The sequence below is a fragment of the Cuculus canorus genome, chromosome 13, assembly GCF_017976375.1.
Source record: "Cuculus canorus isolate bCucCan1 chromosome 13, bCucCan1.pri, whole genome shotgun sequence".
NCBI classification, from domain to species: domain Eukaryota; kingdom Metazoa; phylum Chordata; class Aves; order Cuculiformes; family Cuculidae; genus Cuculus; species Cuculus canorus.
This window is the reverse complement of record NC_071413.1, coordinates 7,887,541-7,906,720: the sequence shown is the minus strand read 5'-3', so window position 1 is coordinate 7,906,720 and position 19,180 is coordinate 7,887,541. Positions and strand designations below refer to the sequence as shown.

At 37.3% G+C, this 19,180-nt stretch overlaps 1 protein-coding gene across 2 annotated transcripts in view; it reads left to right on the top strand.

Annotated features, from left to right (window-relative positions):
- CDH13 (cadherin 13) overlaps positions 1-19,180 on the top strand; it is a 478,464-nt gene that overhangs the window by 440,624 nt on the left and 18,660 nt on the right. Inside the window, exons 11-13 of one of the 2 annotated variants that reach the window (XM_009561054.2) lie at positions 1,013-1,155; positions 15,293-15,526; positions 16,801-17,016. In XM_009561054.2, coding sequence (XP_009559349.1) covers positions 1,013-1,155; positions 15,293-15,526; positions 16,801-17,016 — 593 coding nt within the window. Of the gene's footprint in view, positions 1-1,012; positions 1,156-15,292; positions 15,527-16,800; positions 17,040-19,180 lie in introns of those variants that run through there. The other variant, XM_009561053.2, reaches the window with a different exon arrangement.

The window sequence follows — 19,180 nt, the reverse complement described above, 5'->3', positions numbered from 1 at the left end:
TTCACTACAAAAAAAGAAAAACAGGTTATTATACTAAGTATTGATTATAGGATTGGAGTTTCGGTTTAAAACATTAACACTTTTCATTGGAGAGAGAATTGGTACCAGTTAATTCAGCTCCGTGTTTTTATGCTACTTAATCTGAGTATAGAATTAGGACCTAATCATGAACATTCTTACATTTATTACTTCAGTCAAGTAGGGCAGTTCTTAGTGCATAAATTCCACAATATCTCTAAATTTATCCAGTATCAGGTTCTAAATATTTGTACCGATTGACGCAAAGAAAACACAACAGTGAATTTTGTATAGAGGGATCGTGACAGACAGCATTTTCAAATCCTTATTTAGACAACACATATGTAGTTGAATTGTTCCAAGATTCTGATCATCTATTTAAAATCATCAGAAGCAAGAAACTACAGATCACAGACTACAGAACAAATGTAGGCAAACTGGATAAGCATACAACCAGCTCCCATTAGACCTAACGAATCTGTAGTCTAATTCTCTTTTTGCTACTATAACCTATGATTTATTACACTTCCACTATGACTCAAAATAGCTAACTCTAAGAAAAAGAAACTCTCAAAAAAAATAGACTAAAAATGTAACTCCTATTCTAGCCAGGATTTTTATTCTGGAAAAAGGAGGACTGTTAGAAGGTTCATGAAGTATATAAATACCTATATTGGGGCAGTGATCCATTGAAAGTGTTCAGGTACTCTGGCTATACAACACAGGAGTAGGTACAGGTCCTACGTAATGTTTTAAATCGTGATTTCTGTCTTATTTGTGATCCAAAGAAATTTTCTCAAACCTCTCTGTCTGTCAGGTAAGCCTAACAATAATGAACTATATCAAAGGGGAGGCACACACAAGGTTTAAATTGTATTTTTTAAGAGACCCACACCATGAAAGCCAGTGAGTGTAAAGACATTCCTTTTGCAGTAACATGATGGTTTTATGTCTAGATATATAATTTGTTAACAACTTCTCTATTTTTCTTTAGGTATTCGGTTTACAAGGATCCAGCAGGCTGGCTAGAAATTAACCCTACCAATGGTACCATTGGCACCACTGCTGTCTTGGACCGAGAATCTCCTTACGTACAGGATGACAAATACACTGCTCTTTTTCTGGCAATAGACAGTGGTGAGTAACTACTATGGATTGTATTCGTTAAAGCTTATGACTTTTTCCCTGCTTGAAACTTCCTGTTGAGAAAGCTGCAAGTGTGAAGTTAAGCATTCAATTCAGCACTTTGTTAGGTGGTCACCTGAAAGTATTTGAGATCATTGTGACAAATAGAAAGTAGAGGAATTAACTTCAAACTTATAACAGCTTTGATTTAAAGTTACATCTCACACATTTATTCCTACACTGAGATCTTAATTCTGGATGCAAATAGTCTGTGAGCACTCTTGGAAAGTAATTAATCATCTTTATCAGAGTAAATGTCTTCATAATACTTGAGTAGTTAGTAAGCCTCCAGCACGCAAATACCAATAGCAACTCATCCCTGACATGCTGAATCCTATTCTATTCAATACAATTATAGTGACAATAAAAACATATAAAAATCCTTGTTAAAATGCAATATTTTTTACATATTGTGTGGATTAAATTTCCTTCTGTCAAATATAATCAAAATTAAAGCATCTAGTGAAAATTCAGTGAGTGACTTGAGCAGAGGAAGAAAGAGAAAATCCTGAACATTCCAAATCTCCAGAGCTAAAGGCACAAAAATAAATAAAAGATTTGTCTGTAATAGAACAGCTAATATGCTTACACTTTTTTCACAGCTGCAGCTGGTTTAGCCCTGGTGATGAATTGTAAACTGTTCTTTTTAGGAGAGTAATTCTACATTTTTGTAACCACATGACTCTGAGAACATTTGCAGAGCCTGACAGGAAAAAAAAAATATTGTCTTAAGTATAAAAGAAAAAAAATTCTGCTGACATGATGTTTTACTTGTATATTCATATGCATATTTTTCTTAGGAAATTTCCATGGAAAAATGTAGCTTAAACTTATTTCTGTCTTTAACTTGGATAAAGATTCTTTAGAAGCATCTTAAAATCCAGTGCACTAGAAAATGTCATCTTGCAAGGAAAATAAAGATTCAGGATAATATTACTGGGAGACAAAGTTGCATATATTTTAAAGGTGGAGCCAAATATCATCAAAGAGAATAGATGAAACAAGAAGCTAAATGAGCTTGAAAGAAAGTAGATTTTTGGGTACACTCTTATGTTGCACTTAGGACATTGACACGCATTGCTCATCTATTCTAAGTCAAAAACCTCATTGCTAGGTGACCCTTCTAAATTCCAGAGTTTTTTCTGTACAGGAAAAATGAGAGAAGGGAAGAATTGTCTGTGTGTTGAACAGCAGAGCAAGAGAAGATATTTAATGTGGGTTAGAGGAAAGCAATCCTGTTCAGTTGAGGTACTGAGTCAGCCTCTGAGCAGCTGTTACTGTGTTTATTTGTAATTCTGCAGTTCTGTTAGCGCAAGAGCTAATCTACTCCTACATTATTGACTTCTTTGAATGAAGTAATTAGAAACCACATGTGTGCATTTAGTACTGTCATGCTAAGGTGTTAATAATGATCATTCAGGAGTATTGTACTACTTCACTGTATGTAGCTCAGCCACGTGTGGAAGTGGCAATAAATAGCAGAACTTAAATAGCTATTATTAACCTTGTGGTCTCTATCACCCCTGGATTAATTAGCAAACAGCTTCTGAAACTTTAAGCTTAGAGGCAGGTTGGTAACCAGAAAAATTATCTACTGGTCTGTATAAATATGTAAGATTGGAATTTGTGGGGGCTGAGAGAAGCAGGATCTCCTCTGGAGCCCCAACCTCAGTATCAGTCACACACAGGCACTTGCCTCAGGTCTTGCTTGGACAAGAGAGTGGTGCTTGGGGCCTGCTGGGGAACAGAGCTTCACTTTGGACAGGCCTGTGATAAGCCAGACAAGGTTCAGTTCACACACTGTCCGCTTCCCATTTGATTGCTTCCATTTGTAGAGGAAACAATGCTGTCTTTACACACGGGTATTGTCAGTCTGAAGTCTCAGTCTACACTCTGGCTAAAACAGTCAAGGAAGTTTTATAATTGATTTCACTGCTAGGTTTGGAAGTCTGTCTTGTACCCTACATAGAATCATAGAGTAATTAAGGCTGGAAAAGACCTCTAAGATCATCAAGTCCAACCGTCAGCCCAATATCACCATTAAGCCATGTCCCGAAGTGCCTCATCTACACATTTTTTTTTAACACTTCCAGGGATGGTGACTCCACCACTTCCCTGGCAACCAGTTCAAATGCTTTACCACTCTTTCAGTAAAGAATTTTTTCCTAATATCCAATCTAAACCTCTCCTGGTGCAAATTAAGGCCATTTCCTCTCATCCTATTTCTTGTTACATGGCAGAAGAGACCAACAGCCACCTCACCAGAAACCTCGTTTCAGGCAGTTATAGAAAGCAATAAGATCTCCCCTCAGCCTTCTCTTCTCCGGACTAAAGAGTCCCACTTCCCTCTGCCACTTCTCCTAAGACTTGTGCTCCAGACCTCTCACCAGCTTCGTTGCCCTTCTCTGGATGCACTCCAGCAGCTCAATGTCTTTCTTATGGTGAGGGGCCCAAAATTGAACACAGGATTTGAGGTGCAGCCTTAACAATGCTGAGTACCGGGGCACGATCACGTCCTTTCTCCTGCTGCCCACACTATTTCTCATACAAGCCAGCATGCATTTGGCCTTCTTGGCCACCTGGGCCACTGCTGGTTCATGTTCAGCTGGTTGTCGTTCAGCACTCCCAGGTCTTTTTCTGCCAAGCAGCTTTCCAGCCACTCTTCCCAAGCTTGTAGCATTGCATGGTGGCATTGTGAGCAAAGTGTAGGACCCGGCATTTGGTTGTTAAACCTCGTACAAGTGGCCTCAGCCCATCGATCCAGCCTCTCTGTCATCTGCAGACTCATTGAGAGAGCACTCCATCCCCTCATCCAGATCATTGATAAAGATAGTAAATAACACCAGCCCCAAAACTAACCCCTGGGGAACAACGCTTGTTGATCGGCTGCCAAATGGATTTAACGCTGTTCACCACAATGTTATGCAGTTATGACTGGGACTGATAATATCCCTGGAAGGTGTTGCTCGACTTATTTCTAGGCCACTGATAATGCTAACTAGCAAAGCTGTGAAACCCACTTCATTTTTCCAGCTATCATAAAGAATGTCCATCTTGAAAAGGAATATTACTTTAGATGACAAGCCAAATCGTGGTAGAATAATGTGAAATGAATACAAAATTCATTCAGTGTTTTCAAAGAAGTTCATGTTAACTTAAAAAGGAAATAATCAGGTTGAATGTAACTGTACACATTCTCTTTAAAACAGAATTTTCCACGAACCACAAATCTTTCTTGAATTTAGTGAGTGTAGCCTAATACCAGTGAATCTGGTTTTCTGTGAGAGGGCAGCCAAAGGCAGGATTAAGAATTGAAAATGAGATAGGGTGTCAAATTGAAAATTCAGAGGCATTTCCAGTAAAGTAAGTAATCTGCTTGGGCTAACAGTCTTGGGCTTAAAAGGGAGGAGAGGGGAAAAAAAAATACCCTCATACTTAATCAGAAATGATACCTTTTTCAGAAGCATTCAAAGTAGGTTATTATTTCCTTTGGCTTATCTCATCTTATCTCTAAGACATACCTGAGATGTGTTGGCTCATGCACTGAGGAAGTCTGAGCTGCCGTAGACTTTGCTTTTCTTTACTGGAGAAATTACAGGTCATGTCTGATGCGCAGTACAGCAGAGTGAAATGGTACCAAATGCACCTCCAAGCATAACACTGAGCACCTCAGTCCCGGTCCAGCTTTGCGAGACTTCCTAGACAAGCCGGTCAGGTAGAGTTCTGCATATCCATGTACACATCAACAACTCCTAACCCACACTCCCCCAAGTTCAGTTTCTGACAGCACTAGCAGGAGTTTCGGCAGTCTGAATCTTGTTAATTGTCAGTATAAGGGGTAGCAAACATAATCCTTACTGTGGTAGGGTTTCTGTGAACCGTGAGCTGATTTTTAATAGTAGTTATTATAGGGCAAGGTTTTAAAATCACATAAAACTTTGGACCTTAGACCTTGCTAAAGGACATTACACGTACACTAAATCAGTTAATAAATATATTATTTTCTATTAGTATTCACAGCACATATGGTAATAGAATCACAGAAAAGATATTGCTATCCCATCATATTCCATGATCACCTCTATTTAAAATGACCTGACATTCGTGTGCTATCTTGGGTGAAGAGTGGAGGCAGCTGAAAACAAAATTCACGGTGGTATATATTTTCATACCCTTTCACTGATGTCAATAGAGAATCTGTCACGGGATTCAGCAGGATCTGGCTTCTTGTTGTTGTGCTTCAGCGCAGGGGACGAGAGCCAGGGCATTTTTCTGTTTGTAAAATGTTGAAGGTTTCTCCCAGAAGTAAAACCAGGAACTTTACGCTTGATAATTCTTTATATAAATTCATCACATCTTTATCTTTTTCCAGTAAATCACAAAAATATGTGTTACCAGGACAGTAACCACGAATGGACCATAGAAAATGGAATCATTCCATTGCAGGAAATAATTTAGTTGCTTATGATATTCTTTTTTGAACTTCATGATATTATTCTTCAGCGTTATCAAATTAACTGCAGAGAAAGGTAGTTAAGTATGAATTATGATATTTCTGATCTAAACAGTTCCTGCACCTTCCCAAATGTAATTGAAACAATGTGTAAGAACAAATTTAATGGACACAGTATTAATTTTACAGATAATAAAATTTGACCTTTTATTGGGGAAATTTCACTTTTAAAAGCACATTTTGGAATGAATATCCTAATTTCCTCTGTACTTTTGATTTCAATAAAGGCCAAGGCAGTGTCTTTAAATTTGAAAACTTTTTATTACAGACTTGTGTAGACATAGTCTCCGGTCTATTAAAGAAGAAATTAAGCACTAGTAGGAAATATCATGAAGCAGAGTTAACACATTAAAAAGTCATGAACTGTGTTTAATCTGAGAATGAGCTCATAATGGGACAAAGTCAGATTTATACAAACTTGGAAAACATAAGGGGTTTCATTCAATTAGCAAAAGTGCCAATAATGGTGATAATTTTATTTCCCGCGTTTAACATTTTACTCACTAAAAACAATGCAATATCACAAGCATACAGCACGATTATTGGGATTATATCCATAAAACAAACACGCTAAATACAGACAAGAAATCATTTGAGTTTGAGAAATCTGTGTAATCATGTGGTAGTGTCATCCGATAGATTCTGTTAAATACTGAAGTATTTTTTAAGACTATAATAAAGCAGAACATCTGTATGTTTTTCTCAGGAGTTCAAGCATGCTAAAAACTCTCCTGGAATGTTTTTTTTTCTCTGAATTCTGAGACTTTGAGTCGCAATTTAGAAAAAGTAAAGGAGGAGAAAACCATGAGATTTATGGTGATGAAGCAAAAAAAATCTGGAAAATGTGTGAAATCTAAAAAAGTCAAAATTGGTTTCTCCTTTTCCTTTAAGAGCAATGAATAATAAAATATATCCAGTTTTACCTTAGTTCAAAAAAAATCACTCATGTTGTTGTGGAGGGGCACAATACACTAGTTAATGTTCCCACTGTGTAACTTTTTCTACCTCTTAGAAAGAAAAATGTCAGTTACCTTTGTTTGCCTCATACACGGAAACAAATACTGATGCTGTTCAAATATGTCAGCTGCCAGTGACAAGCGAGGAAGCACTAATAGCCAGTCCTGCTCATCTGGTTAAATGCAGTTAGGAACTTCACTTTTCTTATGCAACCTTTGTGGAGAACCGCTCACACAAATCCAGGTAGCAGAGTTCCCCCACTGAGACAGATACTTCTATCTCGTGTAAGTACCACCTTCTCATCGCCAGGGAACTGCTTAGACAAAGACTTTGAATGTACATAAGTACTTCTATCTTAAACATAGAAGAGGAGAAATGTCTTTGAATATGTGGCATCTCTCTTGTGAGACCTCATCTGGAATACTGTGTCCAGTTCTGGAATCCTCAATGTAAGAAGGAGATGTAGCTGTTGGAACGGGTCCAGAGGAGGCTACAAAACTGATCGTAGAGCTGGAGCACCTTCCCTGGGAGGACAGGCTGAGAGAGTTGGGCCTGTTCAGCCCGGAGAAGAGAAGGCTCTGAGGACGTCTTATAGCGAACTTCCAGTACCTGAAGGGGCTACAGGAAAGCTGGAGAGGGGCTATTCACAAAGGCTTGTGGGGACAGGACCAGGGGGAAAGGGTACAAACTGGACAGAGGCAGATTTAGACTGAACATTAGGAAAACTTTCTTCACCATGAGAATGGTGAGGCCCTGGAACAGGGAGGTTGTGGCCGCCCCATCCCTGGAGGTGTTCAAGGCCAGGTTGGATGGCCTTGGGCAGCTTGATCCAGTGGGATGTCCATGCCCATGGCAGGGGGTTTGGAACTAGATGATCTTTAAGGTCCCTTCCAACCCTAACTATTCCATGATTCTATGATCTCTTCTAGATATTAGAGATACTTGGAGATGGAGTTACAGGTCAAAAATTTTAACTGATGTAGCTTTAATTGCAGTAAGCACTGTTTCTTACAGCAATACTGTACGAGTGGAAGCAACTGTTTTCTTTTCTGAAAGTGGTTTGCTCCCTACATGACATCACCATCTCCAGAATTTGACATTACAAGCTTTTGCATGGCAGCCATCCCCAGTCACAGGCAGGATGGCACAGGGAACAACCTTTGGGAGTAGTAGCCTCTATTTAATGGGGTGTAAGCATTTGAGGAAGATAAAAGTTAAGAAATACGGAGGGCTATAAAAAGGTATGATTGTGGACTGGTTAGATTTCAGTGTTTGTGTTGAGCTACACCAATCATTTTTAAAAATATCCAACCTGAATACTGCTTTAGGACCGTGGCCACTTGTGTGTGTGTAAATTAGCAAGATGAGTGACACGATTTCAATTCCCTGTTGCCCAAGCAAAGCAAAATAAGGAAGAAGAGAGTCACGGTCTAGTTTTCACATTTTTCATTGTTCCCAAGGACCATCTCAACTACGCTCAAGCAATTCCATATAGCATTTATTGTGCAAGTCTCAATACTCCTAATTAATAAAAAGAAAAGTTATCATTCTGTTATGAATGGTAACAGACAACATCTAGAAAAAAACAGAGTAAGGAAGAGACGTGTAACAATTTGCAATTAGAACTTTTCCTTACATGTATCTAACCTGTCTTCTTGCTTCCTGGTGCACCTAATTAGATTACCAAAGATTGATTCCACCAAAAACATGCTATTTTTGAAGAAATCAGGCAATTAGTTGCTATGGCAACCCAATTAAGCCAGTTTTATATGCCTTATCTTAATTGCTGTATTAATGAAGAAGAGAAAATAAATTGAATACTCATCCTTTTCTTGCCATTTTAAATTTCAGTAAAATATGAATTGCACACAAAATATTGTTTTAATTTGTCATCATGGACTCATGATTAGAAAAAGAAATTAGAATGCTGAAAACAGTATTTAAGACGGATGGCATATGTCAGTAGCGATTTGATATGCTGAAAAAGCTGTGTTCTTTTAAAATGTGATTACTCAAAAATAGGATCTGCATATATTATTGGAGTGAATGAATGAAGGATTGTAACTTTTAAAGACTGTTTATCTCATAATAAAAACTAACTATATGCCAATACATACAAAATATGCATAGGAGATTTCAACTCATGGGAAATTTGGGACCTCTTTTATACATAATGTCAGCATATGGCATTAATTGGAGCAGTTTTCAAATATGTCAGAATCTGAGCAGCACACCCGAATCTTAACATGTTCCCACTGTACTGCTTCAATTTACTTTGGTCGAACCATTAATAGATTTCACCTTGAAGAAAAACTGTGATGGCATACACCTATCTGAATGGGATTTATGCCTGCAGTGCGGGTACCTGCAGCCAAATCACCTATTACACAAACATTTTCTGATTACAAAAACAACATATGGCTGAAGGGGTGGGGGAAATCCATGAGAGAGGGGGTAGAAATTTGTATTTAGATTTTTCATAGCCATGTCATTAGAAAGCATGAAGCATTATTTCTCACTCTCCATATCTAAGTATAGTAATTTAAAGAGAGAACGTGTTAACCTTACCACGTACTGCACTGTCTGTCTGCATAGCTCCCTCCAAACAATTTGGGAATTTCTAATATGCTTTTTTTCACTCTTTCTTCTCCTCCTTTCTTGCTGTATTCTCTGGCAAATATGAAGCTGAAAATAGAGAAATTAGTGACAAATCCCTATCCAAAGATAGAATCTAGGCAGTCCTACATTTCACAGTTAGTTACGTACGAATAAAATGAAGGAAATTGTGTAGGTACCATTGCAGTTCCAAATTGACCTCAATGTGACCGTGATTCAAATGTAGTTTATAGAAGTTTTAACAGATAAGGCTTTATTCACAGTGGTTCAGAGGAAAGGTAATTGTGCCAGAAACTATCAGACACACATTATCAAAGGCTTTTTTTTTTATCCTGCTCAAATATGAAGAAAAATTGTTCTCCCTGTAATTGCTCACTCACTTTGTATCTATGTAGCTTTATTAGCCAGCAAAAGAAGCAGCAGCAGGAAAAAAGTTTGGAATTGAGCTTTTTGACTTAAGTAAGTGATAGTGCAAGTGAATTGAAAATTGCTTCTCGGTGGTAAACCATAAATATCCTACTAAAAAGTAGAATAAATGAATTTCCACCCTACTACTCTCTCTCTTGAGAGAGAATCCATATGTCAGTGGATGTCGTATTGCTTGCTCTAGGAATTAAACGGTTTTGTAATTTTTGCATCATGATAAGGAAGGGCATAGATAATATGTATTAATTTGATAGTGCTCTGAGCTTAATTTAATAAGAAAAAATGACTACAGAAGTCTTTTCACCATTCATAATGAGCATGTGAAAAGGCACAGTTCATACTCCACTCTTCCTAAAAGCTATTCCGCCTTTGAGCAATACTGTGCCTTAGATCTGTGTGGCAGCTGGATTCTTTAGAACGTTGACTTTTCTTCTTTATAAATTTGATAAATGTTACCAGAATCCAAGGTCTCCGATGTTGCATTTAGATAATATCCCTTTGCTGTAATGACCAAGATACAAACCATCGGGTTTCTAAACAGTGAAGATTCCCTATGTTAAGCTTTTGATACTATTATGTGAACTTTCTAAGTATAAAAGAAAATATGCACTCTCATTCTTTCCCAGTCTTAATACTTTTTGATTTGTGTCTGGCATTTTTTTTGTTTACTTGATTATTACTACTTTGTTCCTTAGTTGTGCCACTAAACAAATTATGTTATTTACAATTAAACTGAATTTCATCTAATTTATTCAAATCTCATTTTCATTCAGCATGTGAAAATGTACTTTTTTGCGTTTGATAAGTCTTATTCTCACTTGTGCAGATCTATTTTAGATCAAGTCAAGTTTGGTGTCAAACTAAAAAAAATATTAAACTAGAAGAGAAAATGTTTCTTGAGGATTTTCCTCTTGGTTTCACAAATTGAATAAAATTTTATTTACCTGAAAAAATAGTCTTATTATGCCAAATTTCTTTAATTTATCTTATCCTTTGAATATTTAAATAAAAATAAAGGCAGCATAGATAACATCAGTTTAAATCTTTGATTTTGGGTGTTCTGTTGACCAAAAGACATGATTTTGTGTTCAAACAATCATTTTACTTGGATATGTTCTAAGAAATATGCAAGGAATGCTTTAAGGAATATGCATCTTCATTTTCAAGGGTACTCTAAACTTACGGTAATCACAAACGTCTAAGTGTCTTCATTTTCTAAGTTCTGAATATATTTGGGTTTTTATGCTTGGAAAAGGTAATAAGTGTTATTTAGGTTGAACCTGAGATTTGCTGCAAATCAGAAAGGGAAAGCTGGAGAAAAGGGTTAAGGCTTCATGAGATTTTTTGTCTTTGAGACAACTTGAAACAACTTTCATCATAAAAATGTTCTGTCAGTTCAGAACAACGTTTCTGACCAGCTTCTGTAAGCACAGACCGGCCATTTAGCGTAGATGGATAGCTGCTTTTAACTACCCTCATGCTCAGCTGTACCCCTAGAAGAGAATATAGTGTCTAAGCATGATAACTGTTGTGATTCCAACAATGAAGTGCCTAAATTGTTTCTCCCACTGTTCCTGTTATTTATAGAGCTCACTTAGTGGAGAAGAACTCTATTGAATGTGAAAATAACAGGTTGATGTGGCCCAGATACCAGTGTAGCCAGTGTTGTGTTCTCCAAGAGTCCCTTAGCATTAAGTGAAAAAAATGTATGAACTTGAAATGCTTCATGAAAATCACATTTTGTCTTAAAACATACAAAACTAACTTTCATTTTAATGATTTGAGGCTACATATTTATTAGACCTGCACTGACTCTTTTAAAGCATCTGTAGATATGTTTGCACAAGATGTGGTGAGACATTGAGATGTGACTGTGCACTTACATACTCATGTGGTGCGGATCCTTATATCGGTCTTTCATGATGGTAACAGTAAGAAATAAGATAGCAGCACAAGCATGTTTACATCATGCAAAGGACTAGGATGCTATGTAGACAACCCTCAGTCATATGACGAGTTTCCTTTGGACACCCACCAAAATGAATTCCTTAACTTTCATTGACTTTTTAGCAGTGTTTTGCTTCTTGCTCTGTGAGACATATCAGAAAATCTCACCTGCTGTGGAGCAATTCCTAACTCTGTATATTTGCTGTCATTTCAATTAAATGAAAGCTGTTGGTGTTTGAATGTAGGTTGATGAGGAATATCTTCATTCGGTTTCAAATCAGTCCAGATACCGTCTTTGATTTCACAGAGCCCAGCTCAGACGTATTAGAAACCCGTACACAACAGCATCACATTTCTGTAGAAAAACTAAAAAGTGGAACATGAAATGGCTCTTCATGCCCATAAAAATAGTATGCTCAGATTAAATGTATTATCAGCTATTCAACCATGTGATTGCTTGTTAGACATGCCATTTAATGCCAGTCTTGATACTTAAGAGAAATGTCATCTTAGTCCATGGCCATCATTGTGCATAATTGGTATCTTTTAAGTAACCAACTACCTGATTGGCAGTCTCATTCGAGTAGTTAGATGTCTAAATGCCATCGTGATTCCTATGGGAACTTTCTGGACCAAAACCAAATGCCAGTTCTCAAATTTCTTGGCTATGTGTTTCTACAGAGGCCTTATAATTTAAGACTTTACACTTATATACTTCTTGTATGATTCTGCATGGCTTTTAGTTAAAATTCAATCATATAGAGGTATGCAAAGTATCTGTTTTTATAATGTTTCTTTTAAAACTATTTTTTTTTAAATAAAGGTAACAACGTGATCATTTATACTGATAGCACTAAAACCCAGTTTAACATCTGTGTCTTCGGGCAACAGTCCCTTGCATTACAGATTCTGGGGCTCCCACAAGTGGCATAGCTGGAATATGCGATGACAAGCATAGGGAAAAAATACAGATTCATCTTAGAATATACTGTGATTGGAAACGTATGGTACACTTATTGGAATTGGATCAGGACCAGTAATGTCTCTGTATCCTGGCATTAGGCTGCCAACAAAGCTTCTGAAAGGAGCCTTCGGCTAGGCAATAGCTACTGCTGGTGTAAGACGAAACAAGTGAAAAAGAGATTACCAACAGTAGTTGAGATATAGGATATGATTGGGTCTATTGTCTGAGATAGCAGGAATTTGAAAATCTCTATCCCAAATGGCTTCAAAGCCACTTAAAGGTTCAAAGTTTTCAGCCTTAGGAGGAATGGCCAATTTAGTTCAATGATGAAAATGGGAGCTGAGCTCTGTTGGAAAGATGCTACCAAGGGTTGCTGGACAGACCCCTTTATGCCTTAGGTTACACATTAATTTTGCTTTCAGCTGCAAGGTTTTGCAATACAAATTAAGAGAAGTTCTATTTCAGAATTAAAATGTGCTATGGAAATCTTTCATTTCTAAGCCAAAGCTGCCTGAAGATCATGGGTTTTTTGAATTATTTCAAAGGCATAATACTGACAAATTTATGAAAGTCATAAGCTGTCAATGGATATGTAGTGACCATTTTTCCTTGATTCATTTATTGTTGTATTTTTAATGACAAGAATGTTAACAAGCTTCAATTTATGACCTTGACATTTGCTTATTTTTCTCTTAGAGGTCTTCAAAATTCACCAAAAGGTTTTGTTTAAATCATTATAAATAAACCAACCAGAGAATAAGTCATTGAAATGGACAGAAGCAATTTCCTTTCTCTCTCTTTGTGCGTAATAGTTGACTGGCCCATAAGCCATGCGAAGATAATGAATCATTAGCATGGCAGAGAAAATGCAGCCATATCTGCATTTGACATAATAACAGTACATTCATAATGCTGTTGGCTTCTTAATTTCAAAAGGCAGATTTTAATATTACTGACTTCAAGGAAAGATAAGAAGGGCAGTGCATAAGACATTATCAGTCCAGTGTGGAAATAATGCGTTCAAAATTAAAGACAGCGGTTTAATTAAGTATATGAAAGGCTGGCTTTTATGATCATATTTCAAATACTCAAATGTCTTTTCATCCATTCTGCCGTATGACTTTACTTAATAATATATCAGGAACAAAAAATGTATTGGAGTCTTTCTGCAAATTCAATTAGTCCAATAAAAAGTGAAAAATAATTTCTTTTTCATTAAAAAGAACTCAACCCTAACCCCTCTGATGACAAAGTGCAAGATGAGGAGGAGGGGGAAGCTAAAAAACGATGAAAATTATGCCTTTGTTATGCACTTATGTGTGCATGAAACAGATGAAGTGTCACTATTAGTAACATTTGTTATTGAAAAGACTAATTGCATTCTGCTACAGTTAGTAGTTTATCAGATCCACACCAGAGGGTATTTACTTCTCCCTTAGGATGAACTCGCAGTGCAGCAATAATTCCATGGTTTATTGGGCTGCTATAGGCAGGGTAATTATGCTAAAGTGTGCCTTTTTCAGTGTTGAACTTAAAACTACAATGACACATTGCACTAGTGCTTTACAGGTTAAGTGCAGCCTCTCGAATCCTTTCTGCCTGCTAAGCCTTTATAGCTAAGGGAAGTGCAGAGATCATAGATCTTGTGTGCTAAGGCAGAAAAACATGTAAAAAACAACCCAGAAGTGCAGCATTATGAAACAGAAATTTCAAAATATGGTATACCATGAAGAAAATAACACGCATTGAGAAAACTTTGAGATCAGTTAAGGTGTCCTGGCAAAGGGATCCATAATAAAATATCGAGTAGGCTACTGGCTCAACCATGGAACACTTCTGTAGTGACTGAAAGTTATTACCACTTGTCAGCTCCTCTCTGACCTCTGTGAAATGAGGTGCTAGTCTCAGTCAAGCTGCCAATGGGCAGACATCTCCGTTACAAACACTTCCAGTGCCACGGCTGGTTTGTCAGTCACAGCCTTGGCACAAAGGCTTGTAGCGGTACCATGGTGAATAAACAACATCCTCACCTCTGAAGCTGGTTCTTTCAGGTCAAGGCTGAGGCAGGTTGGCAAATAATCTGAGAAAGATTGAAACTCAGCTGCTAACACAGGGTGGCTCTGGGTAAATAAAAGATCTCGTTTTCCAGAGTTGCATGTTGACAGGTTTCACTTCTGCTGACATAACTAAATGTGGCCCCAAGGGTTGTTGGGGAACAATCTGATCCTGCTCTATTATGGGCACCCAGCATCCAAATTGATTCCACACTGCTAACATTTTTCCTCTTGTCTTGTTCTTGATTTTTCTAATATCCATGCTGTCTGTCTAGAGAATGTTTCCTGCTACGTTTCTCGGTATGTGTTTATGAACAGGTTCTTTTCCAGATATGTATTTATGTCCTAATCTCATTTTAACTTCGAAATATTCATCTCCCAGAGGTTTCTTTAGAATAATTATCCACACTGTAGAGAAACAGACAGGCTGGATTCTGAAAATACAGCAACAAGTTTACAATAGTGACTCATCAGGTTTTTAAAGCAATAACTGTCATTTAACAGAGGTAAGAACCATAAAAATTATTTCCCTTTGCAAGCATGCAGGTACAAGTAAGAACAACTGTTTGTGAAAGTATGATTTAATATACATATATCTATTTTCTTGTACAGGTAACCCTCCCGCTACAGGTACAGGAACTTTACACATTACCTTGGAGGATGTCAATGACAACGTCCCATCCCTTTATCCAACACTGGCAAAAGTATGTGATGATGCAAAAGACCTTAGAGTAGTGGTATTAGGAGCATCAGACAAAGACCTTCATCCTAACACAGATCCATTCAAATTTGAACTGAGTAAGCAATCTGGCCCAGAAAAACTGTGGAGAATCACAAAGATTAACAGTAAGTGTATTACTTTTTTTATATAATATTTAATAATTTTTCTTATGCATTTTCTCATGCATTTATTCCTCCCACCTCTACACCCCAGTATACTCAACCCGAGGCTGCCCATTATGTGAATTCAGGAGCAGTTGTGCTTGAAAGTCTTGCAGCATAGACCCATTGCTGCGGTTCTACACTGTGCTGGATTTGCTCAGACCAGCTGCCTGGTGGGACATACTAATAGGCTGTCTGCATTTTCTCTGAAATATGTCATTAATTTTGCAAAAATTACCATATCTCATGGCACGGAATTTTTATGCATGAGATACATAATGCTTTGCTATAGGACAGTATGAAACTTTTGCATGAGCTTTAGCAATGGACTTGAAAAGGTTCCTGATTTTTAGTATTTGAACACTTCACAGACAAAATACCAAAATGCGCTGTGATACATTATTGGTAAGAGGATCAAAGCCCATGCTATGCAATTGCAGAAGGCTTGTATGGCAAATTCTGGGCACAAAGTGCTACATTTCTTTTTAATGTAAATGATTTCTGTTTGTTTTCTACCATATATTATTTATCTCTGTCACCATCGAAACTTTTAGTGGTTCATTTCAAATTCTTCTTGGAATAAAATCTAAAAATTAATGCAATTTCTCTACCTGCCTGAAAGACAAAGTGAAGGAATCATCTTCTTTAATGTTCTCCTGACATCAAACCACTACTCTGTTAAACCCCTAAAAGAGTCATCACCCTCACATGGGTACTAACAGCTGTTAGGACTCACTGTTGCTCAGGTGGAGCAGATCTGTGACTTGAAGGGGTATTATTTCCCTTCACTGCATTCTCAGTCAAACTGGGGAAGTGGTCAGGCACCTTTGCCTGTACGTCTTTGTGAGAAGGGTTTTTGCCTTTGGTAAAAAGATATATTCTTCTCTGTTTTGTTGCTTTGGGGATTATGTGTCTTAGCATTTGATTAGTATATTAGTGTCCACAGGCAAATGCTGACAATAATTTGTAGACCAAATAATATATTTAAACAAAAGGGTTTATTAGCAGTCTTTCTTTTGGTGGAGTTTAGAATAAGTTTGCCATTAGCTCTCAGCCCATGAAAGAATTTCTGGACTGGTTCTACTTACCTCCCATTCAGCACTTTTGTCTTTTCCTTAGGGTGTTTTTGGTTTTTTTTCTTACTTTCCATGAATAACTGTGGGATGTCTGATATTGTCTGCATAGTCTTCTTCCCTCCCAAACAATTATTTGGCTAATTCTCACTTTATCCTTTGCAGATACTCATGCCCAGGTCATCCTGCTTCAAAACCTGAAAAAGGCCAATTATAACATCCCAATCTCAGTGACAGATTCTGGAAAACCACCTCTGACTAACAACACAGAACTGAAATTACAAGTGTGCTCCTGCAAGAAATCCAAAATGGACTGCAGTGCAACTGATGCCCTTCACATCAGCATGACCCTTATCCTTCTTTCACTCATCAGTTTATTTTGTAAGTCTTTTCCTGAACTGTAAGTAACGGAGTACTATTTATCTGCCAATTTGTATGCTGCATAAGAAAACTTAAATCCATACATTGATATCATAATGCAGTAAGTTTGGGTTTGGGTTCTTTTTTCTGAGGAAGTAGCTGCAAGAGAGAGAGAGGGGGGAGGCTTTTTCCATGGTCAAAAAATAGCAATGAATGCCTGGTTGTCAAATTAAGAAATAGAAGTAATGATTTTAAGAAGAATCAAAGAGAATTAGAGCTAGCATATGAAAAACTAAGAATTACCAGCTGTAGTAGCAGATTTGTGAGACACTTTCTTTCATCTCTCCCCACTTGCGTTCAATTCAAAAACAGAAACTGGAGATTAAAGGTGTTCTTGTAACAATAGCTGTTCTGGGTCACCATGAAAATGAGTACTGTCTGCTTCAATCTATTTCTCTGTATAAAGTGCTCAGACAACTGGAACGGGAAGAACTTATTCAAGATTCTGGGCTTGGAGCCACCCAGAATTGATAATCAAATTGCAAGTCTAGGTTGGAGGGCAGAGCGAACTGATACAGAAAGAAAGTTTGCTGCTTCTGAGAAAGCTTTCTACAAGAGAATTACAAAATTCATAATTTAAATTGGAAGGAGTAAAAAAAAAAAAATCCCTGAATGACTGAACAGCAGGAATTCAAGCCATGTGACAGCTTCCAGCATTTTTTTTAATGCAGTATTGAGTTCCTTATCTGTTAAAAAGGAATAACTATATCCTATAGCTATGGTAGTAAATCTGTTGTTCAAGGATTATTACTGTCATCTTATGCTAGTAAAATACTTTTTATATGAATTAATACCTGAGCCGTGGAGAAAGACCTTATATTCTTGATGAGATATCTACCACAAGGCAGAGAGAGAGGTCAAGGAAGAGAAAGCTTACGCATCTGAGGCTTGATGTATGCTTGATTAAACATCTTGTCAGATTTTTTTCTTATATTACTTTTATCGCCAAAAATTTAACATGAAGGTCATTGTGAAAGAATTGGAACTAGCTAATGTTTGTGATACACTTTGAAGATGAAAGAACTACATAATTGCAAAGTGTAAATTCACATTCTTTGTTCCCATCAGTGACACCTGAAGTATCTCCATTGGCTTTGGTTCGGTGATCCTGGGTTTAATCAGCTGCAACCAAACACAGATTTCCGTTATTAGAAGTAATACATTAAAAATATTTGACAGTATGTGACACTTATCACATCAGTGGTATAGAAATGCAGTCCATTGATTCAAATATATTCTTGTTACCACTTCATAAATGCTGCTAGTGCTATACTGGGCATGGCTTTCAGTACAGGAATTACTTACTTATCTGACATGATTTGCACTTGAATTTTATTTACATTAAGGCATCTGTGTAGAGTACAATGAGGTAGAGAAAAGGTTTTAGCTTTTGAAAGTTATCATATTGCTTTTTTTCTAGACCTAAAGAAGTCTGATTATTTTACTTACGCTGAATTATAAAAAGTAATTTTAGGTATTGGAAAGCTCTTCTTGACGACAGAGCTTCTCCAGCTCAGCTGTGGGCAGACTATTGGCCCCTGGCACCTGAATCGTGCATGGTGCTCTGAATGACTGAGGGCTTCTCCCTTCTACTGTAAAAGAATAAATAGCACTGAATAGTCTTTACACTGTGAAACAATATAGACATGCCTAGAGCCTTTCTGCAACCTTGCATTTCTTCAGAGTACTGTAATAAGTGTGGAAAGACCTGTAATTTTAAACAAAGAACAGAATAAGATTATGCACTTAATCTGCTAACAGTGTGATACTCAGGTCTGAGCAATGGAATCAAAACAAAGGGCAATAGTGGATAAGTTGACAGGATGGGGGGGGAAAAAATCTCAGTCTGAGGACAGAGGTTGTTTTATACACAGTTGTTGGGAGTGAGAGCATGAATTCCAGAAACAGACTGCAGCATAGACAAACCTAATCCTCAACACACGACTGCAGGTTTTGCTAAGATTTGCAAGTATTCAGTTGCGTGATTTGGGCTCACCTGATTACACAGAGTGAGGTTGGTATTCCGTGTCTGGTACAGTACCTAATCATAGGAAGCAAAACAACTTTCATAACCATTTTTCTCAGGTGTACCTGACTACAGAGAGACCTAAAAGAATGAGGCCAG